Raw genomic sequence first — 13,851 nt, forward strand, 5'->3', positions numbered from 1 at the left:
TTTCCTCATCTATAGAATGCAGATAATGACAGGACCTACTTATCATGGGGATGAAATGAGGTAACACATGTAGAACATGTAGCCTCGTGGCTGCTACCTAAGGAAGTCAATGAGTGATAAATGCTATTATTATTATTATTAAAGTACCACTTTTATCATTGGGGAGGAAAAGTTAAAAAAAGACTTCCTCAGGGGAGCCTGGGTGGCTCAGTCCGTTAAGCATCCAGCTTCAGTTCAGGTCATGATCTGATGGTTCATGAGTTTGAGCCCTGCATCAGGCTCTGCACTGACAGTGTGGAGTCTGTTTGAGACTCTCTCTCTCTGCCCCTCCCCCGCTCGTGTTCTTCCCCCCCCCAATAAATAAACTTTAAAAAAAAAGGCTTCTTCATAAACAATTACTAGCATTGCTGCTGAATAAAGAAAACCTATGAGGAAAAGTGAGTAAATACACATTGAGGTCACACGATAGTAGTTCTCAGTACTTTCCAGCAGAGTCCAATTTACTCTGCACCTGAAAGCATTTAATTAATTACTCTTTTTCCTGCCTTCCCATCCCCTTCTGAAGGAACTGCGTTTTCTCGATCTTTAAAAATTTGGATAATACCGGGGCGCCTGGGTGGCGCAGTCGGTTAAGCGTCCGACTTCAGCCAGGTCACGATCTCGCGGTCCGTGAGTTCGAGCCCCGCGTCGGGCTCTGGGCTGATGGCTCAGAGCCTGGAGCCTGTTTCCGATGCTGTGTCTCCCTCTCTCTCTGACCCTCCCCCGTTCATGCTCTGTCTCTCTCTGTCCCAAAAATAAATAAACGTTGAAAAATTTGGATAATACCGCTCTTTCACAGCAATCCTTTCTGTGGGTAATATGTGGAAACCACTTTACAGAAAATTTCTCCTCCTCTATCAATCCACCTATCCTTCTATCTATCTTTAGATAAAGAAGGAAATAAAACAAACAAACAAAAAAAGAGTGTGGCCGCTCCAGAAAAAGGAAGGGTCATGTCATCATCACTGCTGATTAAAACACAAGCCAGCTGAACTCCGTTTTCTGCAGAGGCTGAGTAGCTCCTCTGTTCCTGATTTCCACCACGGAGCTGGGGTGGGCCGCGGGGTGGGGAGAGATTCCTTCCCGTCCTCCTTTCCTCCAGGAAGCCCCTGGGGCTGCTGAAGCACCGGCAGCCAGGACCTGGCTCTGGGCCAGGCCACTGATGCCAGGAGTTGCCGAGGCCCCAGCGAGGAACGCCAGAGAGTGAGCAGCCGGCGAGGGCGACGCTGAGCCAAACTGGTGACAAAGACGGCGAGCATGTGGCAGGCGGCGGGTCAGAGGGAGGCTCCCGTGGGCAGCACGCCTGGGCCAGCGCGGGGAAGGCAGATGGCAGGGGGAGGAAACAGATGGGTGTCCAGTGGCGCTGGGCAGGAAGCCTGAGAATGGGGGACGGGGGGCGGGGGCTGTGAGGAAGGGAGCAGAGAAGCCCTTCCCTGACACATCGATGTAACTAAATACGCCGACCCACACAGGGAGTCCCCCACGTGAGGCCCAGGATTGCTGTGGAGGGTCTGGAATGCCCACTGTGACGCCCGGAAACCTGGGTGACTCCCGCGGGACCGCACGCACGCACCCACTCATGCTCCCCAGTGGCCTTCATCAGCACCGTCTCCTTTGGCCGCCGGTTCCCAATCGGGGGGCAGGTGGTTTTTAGGGGGCTCTGGAGGGGAATTCTTGCCAGTAGTTAAGAAATCTACATACTCTGCAGCCTGAATAAATAGGTGTGGTAAGATCATTCTTCAAATTTACGCACATGCTGGTCCCATTACTTAAATACAAGTGCATTTAAAAGCACTACAGAATCGGGGCGCCTGGGTGGCTCAGTCGGCTGAGTGTCCGACTTCAGCTCAGGTCGCGATCTCGCGGTCCGTGAGTTCGAGCCCCGCGTGGGGCTCTGTGCTGACCGCTCGGAGCCTGGAGCCTGCTTCGGATTCTGTGTCTCCCTCTCTCTCTGACCCTCCTCCGTTCATGCTCTGTCTCTCTCTGTCTCAAAAATAAATTTAAAAAAAATTTAAAGCACTACAGAATCTTCTAGCCCATCGATGTCATTGTTCCTTTTCCAAACCATCAGACACCAAAAATACCATCACAACTTAAAATATTACCATCACATTCGGCTCCTGGAAATTTCTGGATGATAAAGGAACATCCAATAATTTCTAGATATTAAAATGTTCAGATAATTGTTTAATGTCACCATGCTCTGAAGGGCAAGAAGCACTTCATTTCCTCTCTGTAAAAGGTCACTGCCATTTATCCTGAGGGAGAATTTACAGATTTGTACACCAGGATGTCTCTACAAGGAAGTTCACCACAGACTTTTCCTACATCGACAGAATCGGGAGCTTTTTAAGCCACAAAAAGGGGGAGGGGGCTGGTCACACAGACAATAGCACACCTATGACTGACTACAACAATGCTGTTAAAAACCAAATCGCACAGGGCACCTGGATGGCTCAGTCCATTAACTTCAGCTGAGGTCATGACCTCACGGTTCGGGAGTTCGAGCCCCGTGTGGGGCTCTGTGCTGACAGCTCAGAGCCTGGAGCCTGCTTCAGATTCTGTGTGTGTGTGTGTGTGTGTGTGTGTGTGCGCGCGCGCGTGTGTGTGTGTGTGCATCTCTCTGCCCCTCCCCCACTCGCTCTCTCAAAAATAAACATAAAACAACAACAACAAATTGCAGGCAATCATTAAGTGACACGATAAAGCATTCATCACATTTATGCAAAACAAATTTTTACAAAATAGGTACAGATCATCCTAATTTTCTAAACAGAAAAAAAATAGAACAACCTCAAATTGTACACGTCTACTATGAAACCGCATAAAATTTTTCTTAAAACGCTAATCTTGGAAAACAGAGTCTACTACTTTCTTTTTTGTGTTTCCCCCAATTTAATGAGCAAGCATTACTTGTGTCATCGGGAATAAACCCCATAACTTGTTATGTTTTATCGTAGTTTCCTGTTCTTGGATCAGGTTTGGGTTGGGAGTGAAAGAATCTTGGCAGTGAGGTCCCTTGCTGCCTTTAACCCTCTGGCTTCCAGGAAGTAGGACATGAGTGTGCAGATTGCATTTGGGACCCAAATCTGGTGCTCTCCCCTGCTACACAGACCTAAAGCAGAACAAAGAGGGGTGGATCGTTCTGGGTTATGCTGGGTCATTCTCCACACATAAATCTATTCACGGCTATACCAGAGGCTGAGCTCCCCCGCAGTCCAATTCTATTTGGTAACTGGGCTGTGAATTTCCAGAGTGAAGTCCACAGTTGCCCCAGCCTGCTAGAGGGTATTTAGAATGCTCTCATGCCAGAAAACTTAGTGTGCTCTCCCCAGATTCACACACCCACTCAGCTTCCACCCAGCCTGCGTAGTAGGCTCCTTTAATCTTATTTCAGATAAAACATCTCTTTAGGATACTAAATATTCGCAATGCCCTCATGACTATCCTGAAATGAGTAAAATGTACACATAAAATGATCCTAATCCTTGACAACCAAAAAGGAGTTTCCATCAAGTTCCAAAATAACCTCTAGGGGGCAGTACAGCCCTGGTTTGAAACCCACTTCAACAGCGATCGCGACGTGATGCCTCCCTGATATTCTTAGATTAAGGATCGTAGGATGATCTGGCAGGCCTTGCATATTTCTCGTCTCACGCAAACCACTTCCACCTTTGTTCCCTCCCCTCCAACCACAGCAATACTCCTTTCTTTAGACTCAGAGTCAAGGTCTGTGCTTTTCCTTCTTCTAGTAATGCCGTTCCCTCATCCTTCAAATACCCTTTCCTTCAAGAAGCCCCTCCTTATCTCCCAGACAGGTCAGACTCCTAGTTAATTCTCTTTGATACTGAGTGCCTCTTTTTCAGAGCTTTTGTCCCAGTTTATGGTTATAGATTTATAATCATTTTATTAATGTTTATTTTCCTATTTGAGTATTAGGAGGCGGACAGGGGCTGATCTGCCTTATTTATTTGCTCTTCTTTCCACAGTATTATAGCATACGATAGGTGCTCAAATATTTGCTGAGTAAATAACTGGAACTTCTGGAAGACATTTAAGTTTCCATCTTTGCTGCTTGTGAAACCACATTCTGATCCTCCTTCCATATGGTTCTGCAAATGTCACAGTCCTTGATTCCCTGCACAGGCAGAAAGTTGTCTAGTTAACTGCTGTGTTCCGCACGCCTCACATGAGAACACAGCAGATTTCTAATAAAAGAGATGACACCTCTTTCTAGACGTCAGGGGTACAGAGGTTAATAACTGCCCAAGGACTGACTCACATCCTGCTGTATTTTCTTCCATTCCACCACCCCCAACATATCCCTGGTCTCCAACTTAAACATGCTGAATAAAGGCAGTAGAGAGGGAATAGGGTGCTCCTGACCTCACAAACCCATACTCCTCTCTCCAGATTCAACTCAAATGTAACCTTCATCTTCAAGCCCCCCCCCCCCTTCCTTCCTAAGTGTAGGCAACCATCAGAGCTTTTATCTCCCAACCAGTCAGTTCTGGGACTTGTCTGTCACCTCAATGAAACCACAGACTTTCTTGAGGGCAAGGGCTTTGTCACAGCCTCCTGCTTCTGCAGAAATGAATATGAACTCTTAAATATCTGCGGAACAAATGAACTGATGAGGAACGTTGGCGAGGTCACATACAGGAGCACCTGGACCCCTTCAGCGTAGGGCCCCTGCCCGCCCCCCACAAGGCTCTTCAGCTCAGATTCTGTGAGGTCGGCAGGTGGACGCTCCTTCCTGTAGTAGCGGATACGGGGAGACACCAGGGGGATTTCCTATAGCCGTGGCCCTCCCACACCCAGTGGCTTCATGCAGAGTACCCCGCTCCAGACTCTCCCTGGATCTATTTCTTTTTAACAGCTTTCCTGAGACTCAATCCACACATTTGAGGTGTATGATTCAATGGTTTTCAGTATACTCACAGGGCTGTGCAACCATCACCATAATCCGTTTTAGAACGTTCTCGCCAACCCAAAAAGAAACCACCTACCTCTCGGCAGCCGCTTCCCAAAGCTCCCAAACTCCCCAGCTCTAAACCACTAATCTATTTTCCGTCTCTATCAATTTGCCTGTTCTGGACATCCCATGTTAAGCGGAATCATATAATATGCGGTCTTTTGTGTCTGGCTTCGTCCACTTAGCATGTTTTCAAGGATCATCCATGTTGTTCGTTCCTTTTCCTGCTAGTATTCCATCCTATGAATAGACCACGGTTTTATTCATCCCTTCATCAGCTTACGGACATTTGGGTTGTTTTCACTTTCTGGCTATTATCAAGAATGCTGCTATGAACCTCTCCGTACAAGTTTGTGGGTGGACGTGTGTCTTTACTTCCCTTGAGTATACACCCTGGAGCAGAAATGTTGGATCACGTGGCACCTCCGTGTTTAATAGTCTGAGGAGCTGCCAGACTGTTTGCCAAAGTGTCTGCACCATTTTACATTCCCACCAGCCAACTGGCAACGTAGGAGGGTTCTGATTTCTTCACATCCTCCACGTCATACTTATTAGTATGGTGGCTTATTAGCATGTCTTTTTTCTTGTTGCCATCAGACTGGGTGTGAAGTGGTATTTCACTGTGGCATCGATTTCCCCAGATCTATTAACAAGCATAACTGTGCGGGGTCTTTGGGGACATGAGGTTAGTCAGGCCTGGGTTGGCCCCACCTCTGCCGCTGACAGCTGTGTGACCTTTACTAGTTTACCCTTTCAGTCAGTTTCCTCTTTGTCAAAACATGGTACTTCGCTGGATTCTTACAGTTAATGACACATACATGGTATATAGTGTAGAATCCCTAGTGTATTATTAAGTAGTAGGACCCAAAAAATATAGCTATTAACAACAACAAAGAAACACAGTTCTCTAGGGCCAAAAACTGTGACGGTCTCTAGTCTAAAGAGGAAGACCAAAGAAAGTCAACTATCGTGGCCACGGGATTATAAAGATTCACGCAAGTGACGTGTCAGGTGCCAACATTCACTGAGAACTCGCTTTCCTCCTATTTTCTCTCCTCAGGTTCTGGTAGCGGTGGAGATTCAAAGCAAGATTCAAAGCAAGGAAAGCAAGTTGTTCTCAAAGACAACAGCCTTTTCAATGGTTTCTTAAAGTAGTATGTTGACAGGTCTGTTGAGCAGACCATGAGGAAAACACTTTACGGGAAGTGTAGGACATAAAGGTCAGCCTACTCAGGATGCAAGTGAGACACCAAGAGTCAAAATCAGAGACCCACGGATACAGTGTCCAATTGTGGCACCACCTCAGCTGCCATCTGCCCTTCCCCCGGTGTTGTTAACTCTTGACCCTGCACGCGTGTTCCAGCAAAGAAGACAAGAGAACATCAGATGTCTACACAGGCACCCCAGAAGAGAGAAAGAGGAGGAGAATGGGGAAGAGTCAGACAAGAGGCCCAGCTAGACAACCCTAAATAGTCTCTCTATTGTAACAGGACCACTCTGCAAGGGCAAGTTTACTTTCAAGGGGTCTGTTCAAACCAGCCTGCAATCACCGGGGATCTCCAGGGGAGGAAGAAAGCATAAGAATCCGGCGAAGAAGGTTTTAAAAGAGGGAGAGAAGCATCTCTCCAAGTCTTTGTTCTCTTCTATGGAACAACAGGCCCGATGACTGTCACCTACAACCTGGCATAAGGGCCACAGGCAAGAGCCTAGTTGAGGAGCTTACAATGAAATGGAACTTTCTCTTCTCCACAGACATTATGCCCCAAACTCATGGACCAACATGGAGCCTTCTTAACCCCATTACCTTTGTCCATCAAACTCGTGGACCAGATGAAGGGTTTGATCCCAATTTTTGTCCACTGAACTCATTATTGATTCATGGTATCTCTTCCAGTGCCGCATTAGGGTCTGTCTCACCCCACCCATCTTTTAAGAATGAAGAGGTAGGCTGGTCCCCTCTATTTAGCTGATTAGAGGTCTTACCGTGACCCAAAACATGTCTTGCTCAAAATCAACACTGCTCAGAACAATTTGTTGTTGTTATTAGTAGTAGCTAATACTTCCTAATTTGGGGTCCATCTAGACACCTTTCTTAGAGAAAAGGGAACTCAGTCCCCCTCCCTTCAGATCTGGCCCGAGCAGGAAATGACAGCCCTCTGTACACACACCAGAATACCAGTGGTATGGATTCAAGGGTAGCTCTCACTCTGTGTCCAGCCCCACCTTTGCAGACGCCAGCTTCTGGATGCGTAACCTTGTTCCTATTCCCACATCCCTTTGTCCACATCCCTGTTCAAAACTACCCTCCCCCCCCCAAACTCTTGCTGCAAACATTACGAGTGGAGTCACAAACAGCCCAACCTAGTTTCAAAACATATTAAACAAATGGGAAAGGTGTTTAAGATGAAATTTTGTTTAAAGAAGAAATGGGAAAAAAGAAAAGAGTGGGGAACAAGAGAACAGACCAGACAATATCAACTTTGGTGGAAGGTTCCTGTCACTGCACTGGTCATACTCAGACCTCAGAACCTCCAGCCTGCCTACCTATCTCCACAGGTGACTCTGGCTCCCCCAGTGAGTTACAGTAATACCCCCGCCCCACCCCCACAGTTTTGCTTTCTGTGAGTTAGGTTACCCACAGCCAACCATAGTCCTGAAGCAGATGGCCCTCTGCTCTGCTGATTAATCAGAAGATCAACAGCAGCCTAATGCGATGTCACAATGCCTACATCATTCATCTAGCTTGATCTCATCGGGCAGGCATTTCAATCATGTCACATCATCACAAAAAGGGTGATTACAGGACAGTAAGGCATTTCGAGAGAGACCACATTCACATACTTTTTTATTACAGTATATTGCTATAATTGTTCTATTTCACTACTAGTCATTGTTATTAACCTCCTACTATGCCTAATTGATAAATTAAACTTTATCATTAGTATGTATATATAGGGGGAAAAAACAGGAAAGACAGGGTTGGATACTTCCTACAGTTAGTAGGGAGACTAGTGCGCAGGCTCCACAGAAAGGACGTTCCCCATTGATCCTCCGCCTTCCGGCAGACCCCCTAGACATGGAGGCTCCCTTGAACTTGAGAGGTCAGGGGTCCAGAACAGTTGCCCGGAGGGTCCCAATTCCTCTGGCCTACCATGGAACTGAGAACTTCGGACCTCCTCCTCTCTGTGAAACTGCGCCCTGAGCAGTGGAGCCCTGTGCCCTGGGGTGGGAGGAAGAGGAGGCCTCCAGGGGGAGAAGGTCGGGTTGCGCCGCCTCAGCGCGCCGCCTGGGCCACTCTTCCACCCCCGGCTCGGGTGCGAAGCGGCGCGGCCCAGAGAAGAGGAAGGAAGACGAAAAGCAACTTTTGCCTGGGGTTTCTGTCGGAAAGCGGGTCGGGGCCCGCAGAGGGGTGGGTGGAAAAACTTGGGACCTTTGGAGACACGGGTCCGCGGGAGCAACGGTGGCGCCGGGGCTGAGTTCCAGGGCCCGTGCAGCGCAAGCAACTTTCCGAAGCCCTCCCCGAACTTGCCGGTGGCGGCGCAGTCCCCCGCCCCGCCCGCGGCGCGATGCTCCGGCGGGCCCCGCCCGGCTCCCGCCGCCCGGCGCGCCACCTCCCGGGTCCCCTTCCCGCCCGGCCTCTCCAGGAGCCCCCGGCCCCGCGCCTCTCTTACCATCTGCGCCACTTTCAGCAGGGCCCCATAAGTGCGGGGGTAGACGGGGTCCAGCGGCCCCTCCGAGGGCCTCGCGCCGGGCTGCCCGGCGCCGGCCCCGGCCCCGCCACCGCTGCTGCACGTGGTGCGGACGAGCCCGGCTCCCTGCGACCCCGCGCCGCCCCTACCCGCCGGCAGCCTCCCCTGCATGGCCCACCGGCCAGAATAGCGGGGCGGGCCGGGGGCGGGGCCGGGGCGGGGCCCGGGCGTGCGGTCGCGGGGCACCGGTGGGGGCGGGGCGCAGGCGTCCGGGGCCCGTGCGGGGACCCCGGTCCGGCCGGACTCGGGCGGGGGAGGGGCTGTCCGGCGCTTTCCGGGGAGGGAGCGGCCTTCCTGCCCTCGGCGCCGCGCGGAAGTTGGACTGGAGGGCGCGGGCCGACGGCGCAGAGGCCCTTACGGAGCGGGGCCACAGCTGGGTCTGAGCCTCCTGGGGTTTCGTGTGGGTGCGGCCGCGTGTGCTAAGAGTACTTGACTGAGGTATGGCTCACACACACACTAAAATGCCCGAACCCTGCGGGCTCCGCTCCATTAATTTTCCCGTATGTGTGCACCTGCGTAACCACCACCCGATCACTAGTACCCCCCAAAGATCTCTCGTGCTTCTTCCCAATCTGCCTTCCTCCGTCGCACCCCTTTACCCCCAGGCCTCAGGCAGCCACAATATTCTCCTGCCACTATGGATTTGTTTTGCCTGTTTTTGGATTTGCTCTACTTGAAATAGGACTGAATATTCTCATTTATGTCCGGCTTTTTTTCACTAAACACAGTGCATTTGAGATCTTCCTGTTATACCTAATAAAACTATGGTGAATATTCAGGTAAAAGTGTGTGTGTGTGTGTGTGTGTGTGTGTGTGTGTGCGCGCGCGCGCGTTCACATAAGCAGTCCTTTCTCTAGGGTAAATACCTATGAGAGGATTTACTGGGTCACAGATGAGCCTACATTTACTTCCATTAAACGCCGTGAAACAGGAGCGTCTGGGTGGCTCAGTCTGTTGAGCGTCCGACTCAGGTCGTAATCTCACCCTCACTGAGTTGGAGCCCCGCATCGGGCTCTGTGCTGACAGCTCAGAGCCTGGAGCCTGCTTCGGATTCTGTGTCTCCCTCTCACTCTGCTGCTAACCCACTCACTTTCTGTCTCTGTCTCTCTCAAAAATAAATAAACATTAAAAAAAAAAAGGTGTGAAACACATATTCAAGTGACATGCTATGTTGCCCCCCTTCTGTGTTATTTTTTTGAATGAAGACAGGCCCAAACGGGGCTACGGCAGAGAGATAGGTTACCAATGTTCCCTTTGAACACAGTGTCCCTGTGGCCTAACTTCTAACTTCGTTTGTAAATAACACCAAAACAAATCTGCCTCTCAGAGATTTCTAGGATGCCGGTGCCGTCCTGTTAGAAGACTGTCATCAGTGTGGCAAAGTCCTGATAATTCTAGAATGTGGAGATAATCACACAGTCTCTAGTTTGACCAGCCTCCCAGGTTAATCTAACAAACACTCAAGGCTGAGAACCAGTCATTGCCAAAGTTGAGGCATTTGGTGATTCATTACACTATTGCTTCTACTTTTGTGTACATCTGATAATTTTCATGACCAAAAAAAAATTTAAGTCCAATGTCTGTCTGCTTTTTAGACAATAGTCACAGTACCTGCTACCTCAACTTCTTTCTCCATAAAACAAAGATAAGTGTACCTAGGAGCTGCTGTGACAATGCGACAGGCACACGGGCATTCTGTAACATTCCCAGCTCTATGCCCACAGGCATAAAGTTGGTATTGTGTATCATTTTTTATGCAGATTTACATTTTTCATTCCTGTCCTTTACCAAGGCTTCAGAACTTACAATAGAGGTGATAGGGGGTCTTTGTTGGAGCGAAGGTTTCAGGGAAGCACAAAAACCTAGCACTGGATAATTTCTCCTCCTCTGAGGGGCCTTCATCCAATTCTCTAGCAATCTTCTAAATCAGTGATTTTCTCTAAATCAGTATTGTCTCTAGACCAGTGGCACCAGCAACACCGGGGAACTTGTGAGAAATGCAAATTCTTGGGCCCCAACCAGGACTGCTGAATCAGAAGAAACTCTGGGGGTGAGGCTCAGCAATCTGTGTTTTGACAAGTTGTTCCCCCACCCCCGCCACCGCCCCTCACCACCTCCCACATGATTCAGACGCATGCTGAAGTTTGAGAACCTCTGTCATTTCCTGAGTCTAAGAGTTGAGGCTGCTGCGTTTCTCTATCGGCTAATGTGCCATCCAGTCCAGACAGGGAAATATTCGCTGCTGGTGGCCACTCTGTTAATCACTTCATCATGAACACTTAAGAGCTTGAGCAAGATGCCTGGCAGCACAAGGGCCATGTGCTGGCCTGGTGGGCAAGAAAAGGCCCCACGGACCAGACCTGCCGTCAAGGATGCTGAGATTTCTACACTGGCGTGAGGCCTTCTTGGTGTGATGGACTGGCCCTTTGAGGGGCAAAGGACTCCATAACCCCCTTGAAAGACTTCACACTCTAAGAGAAAGTCAGCCAGATGCATGGTCTCCAAGCAGCTGGTGAAAATTTAAGAATTTCCAAGTTCTTCTCTGTTCACCTACCCTGAAGGAGTATAGGTTCCAAGGCTTCAATTAGAGTGTCACCGTCTGACTATATCTCATTTACACCAATGTAATTATGATGATATCTCAGTTCAGATATAATGAAAGAATATAATGAGAGTCGATTCTGTATTAGTCAGTATTTTGGCTTGCAAGTGATAGAAACTAAACTCAAGCAAAAAAGAATTCATTGGCTTGTGTGACTGCGGTATGCAGACATAAAACCTATCGCAGGCACAGGCCGATACAGGTGCTCAAATCAGGCACAGTCAGAACTTATTTTCTCTTGGTTCTGGAGGCTGGAAGTCCAAGAGGTGCCATCAGGGTTGATTTCTGGTGAGGCCTCTCTTCCTGGCTTGGAGACAGCCACCTTCACACTGTGTCCTCACATGGTCTTTCCTCTGTGCATGGAAACAGGGGGTGAGAGAGAGAGTTGGCACAGGGCGGGGGGGAGGGGGTATGGTGTCTCTTCCTCTTCTTGTAAGAATACCAGCCTTAATGGGATTAGGGTCCCACCTAATTATCTTAATTATCTTCCGGCCCCATCTCCAAATACAGTCACATTGGGGGCTAGGGTTTCAACATATGAATTTTGGGGGCACATAATTCAGTCCATAACCGGCCCTCTGATTGGTCCAAATATGGGCCATGTTTCCTTTAAACAATCATTATGTCCCGGGGGGTAGGTATTTTTATTGGACAGGCCAATTTCTACCTACCCATATAGCTTTGTGTGGGTAGTTCTCCAGAACCACAGGAACTGAGTTGGGGAGGGGTGATTCCCAAAAGGAAAATCAGCGTGCAGGTCCCTGAAAGGGGAGTATTAGGCAGTCTTATGGACTGAATGTTTGTGTCCCCCACAAATTCAAATGTTGAGGCTCTACCCTCCAATGTTTTGGTATTTGGAGATGGGACCTTAGGGAGGTAATTAGGGTTAGATGAGATCATGAGGGATTAGTGCCCATGGCATTAATGGCCTTATAAGAAGCAACACAGAGCTCTTTCCCTCCCTCTCTTCCGTGTGAAGACACAGCAAGAAGGCTGCTACCTGCAAGCCAGGAAAAGAGCTCTCACCAGAAATGGAATTGGCTGGCACCTTGATCAGGGACTTTCAAGGCTGTGGGAAAATAGACGTATGTTGTTTAAGGCACCAAGTGTAAGGTGTTTTGTTATGGCAGCCCAACCTAAGACAGAAGGGCAAAAGCATCAATGTCCATGACCCTTTCCTAGTACCTGCCTTTTAAATCCTTTTCCAGTGAAGTTTTAGAAGTTTCTCAGGCTCTGAGAACCAGCCAGACTCTCCGGTCCTTCTGAGGAACATCAGCCTCCTGTGAATGGACCAGGATGGCCCTAGAGCCAGAAGTAGCCCGTCAAGGACTCAGCCAGCAGCATTTGGAACAGCCTGACATGAGAGCTTAGCCCAACAGAAGCCCATCAGATCCCTTCTGTTGAGGAGTCTGACTTGGAGGCGCTGGGAGGGGTCAGCAGTTGGCACGTGGAGGCAGCAGAAGCCAGAGGACACCGAGAAGGTGGAAGCTGTAGGCTGGAAGTACGGAGACTTGAGTGGAACAGAGTGGCTGAAACCCAGCGGATCAAGAGCTCACCACTGAGGGCCAACAAGAAACCTGGTCCTTGGAGCTGGGCAGGAAACCTCTGCCTGTGCTACCTGGCTGTGTGGTTGACGGGCAGGACTCTGGAACCGAACCACCTGCATTTGGCTCCCAGTTCCATCCCTTGCTACGTCTATGTCCTTGGACAAGTTACTAACTTCTCTGATCTTCCGTTTCCTCCTCTGTAAAGAGGAGCAACAACAGAATTGCCTTTCTAGGGCAAATATGGGAATAATATACATGGACAGATGGTGCCTCCAATAGTGTTTGGCTCATAGTAATATTTGTTACTTTTTGTTTTTAAGTTTTTGTTCCAAGGGGTACCTGGCTGGCTCAGTTGGTAGAGCATGAGACTCTTGATCTCCAGGTTGTGAAAAAAGAAAAGCAAGATAAAGAAAATTGCAAGTCTCAATGGTTTCATTGGAGAGTTCCACCAAACATTCAAAAGTTATTATTCCTTCTGTCCTTATGTATTTAAACAAGAAGGTTCTACCACCTGGAGGCTGAGGGACCCCCCAGTGGGTCACTGTTCCATAACCATAAGCATCGGAAACCTTTTCTAAGGGGGAAATAAAAGACTTTTTGGATCTGTAATGCAATGTCAGGCAATCTGAGTAACTAAAAGAGCTTCTGGGGGGAAATTTCACTGGGAGGGACAGAGGGGGAGAAAGAGGACTCACCTAGTTATTTGTGACTCATGCATCATTCAGCAAACATTACTGGACCCTTCCACATGCCGGGCAGAACAATTCATAGGTGAGGAACGCCCTTGCCCAGGGAGTTTGTAGCCCCTAACGATATGGGGGAATAGAGCCAGGTGGTAGAGGGAGCTGTGATTGTCACCTCCATGGGGCAGAGTCCAGGTCTGCACTGGAAGGTTCCCCGCTCATGTCCAGTGTGAAACAGAGTGCCTGGCCCAAAGTA

At 49.1% G+C, this 13,851-nt stretch overlaps 1 protein-coding gene across 2 annotated transcripts in view; it reads right to left on the reverse strand.

The window, feature by feature from the left end:
• CMTM7 (CKLF like MARVEL transmembrane domain containing 7) overlaps positions 1 to 9,117 on the reverse strand; it is a 51,708-nt gene extending 42,591 nt beyond the window's left edge. Inside the window, exon 1 of one of the 2 annotated variants that reach the window (XM_030329928.1) lies at positions 8,686 to 9,117. In XM_030329928.1, coding sequence (XP_030185788.1) covers positions 8,686 to 8,874 — 189 coding nt within the window. In that variant the 5' untranslated portion in view covers positions 8,875 to 9,117. The remainder of the gene's footprint in view (positions 1 to 8,685) is intronic. The other variant, XM_030329927.1, reaches the window with a different exon arrangement.
• Positions 9,118 to 13,851: the final 4,734 nt, after the last annotated feature.

The sequence above is a fragment of the Lynx canadensis genome, chromosome C2, assembly GCF_007474595.2.
Source record: "Lynx canadensis isolate LIC74 chromosome C2, mLynCan4.pri.v2, whole genome shotgun sequence".
NCBI lineage: Eukaryota > Metazoa > Chordata > Mammalia > Carnivora > Felidae > Lynx > Lynx canadensis.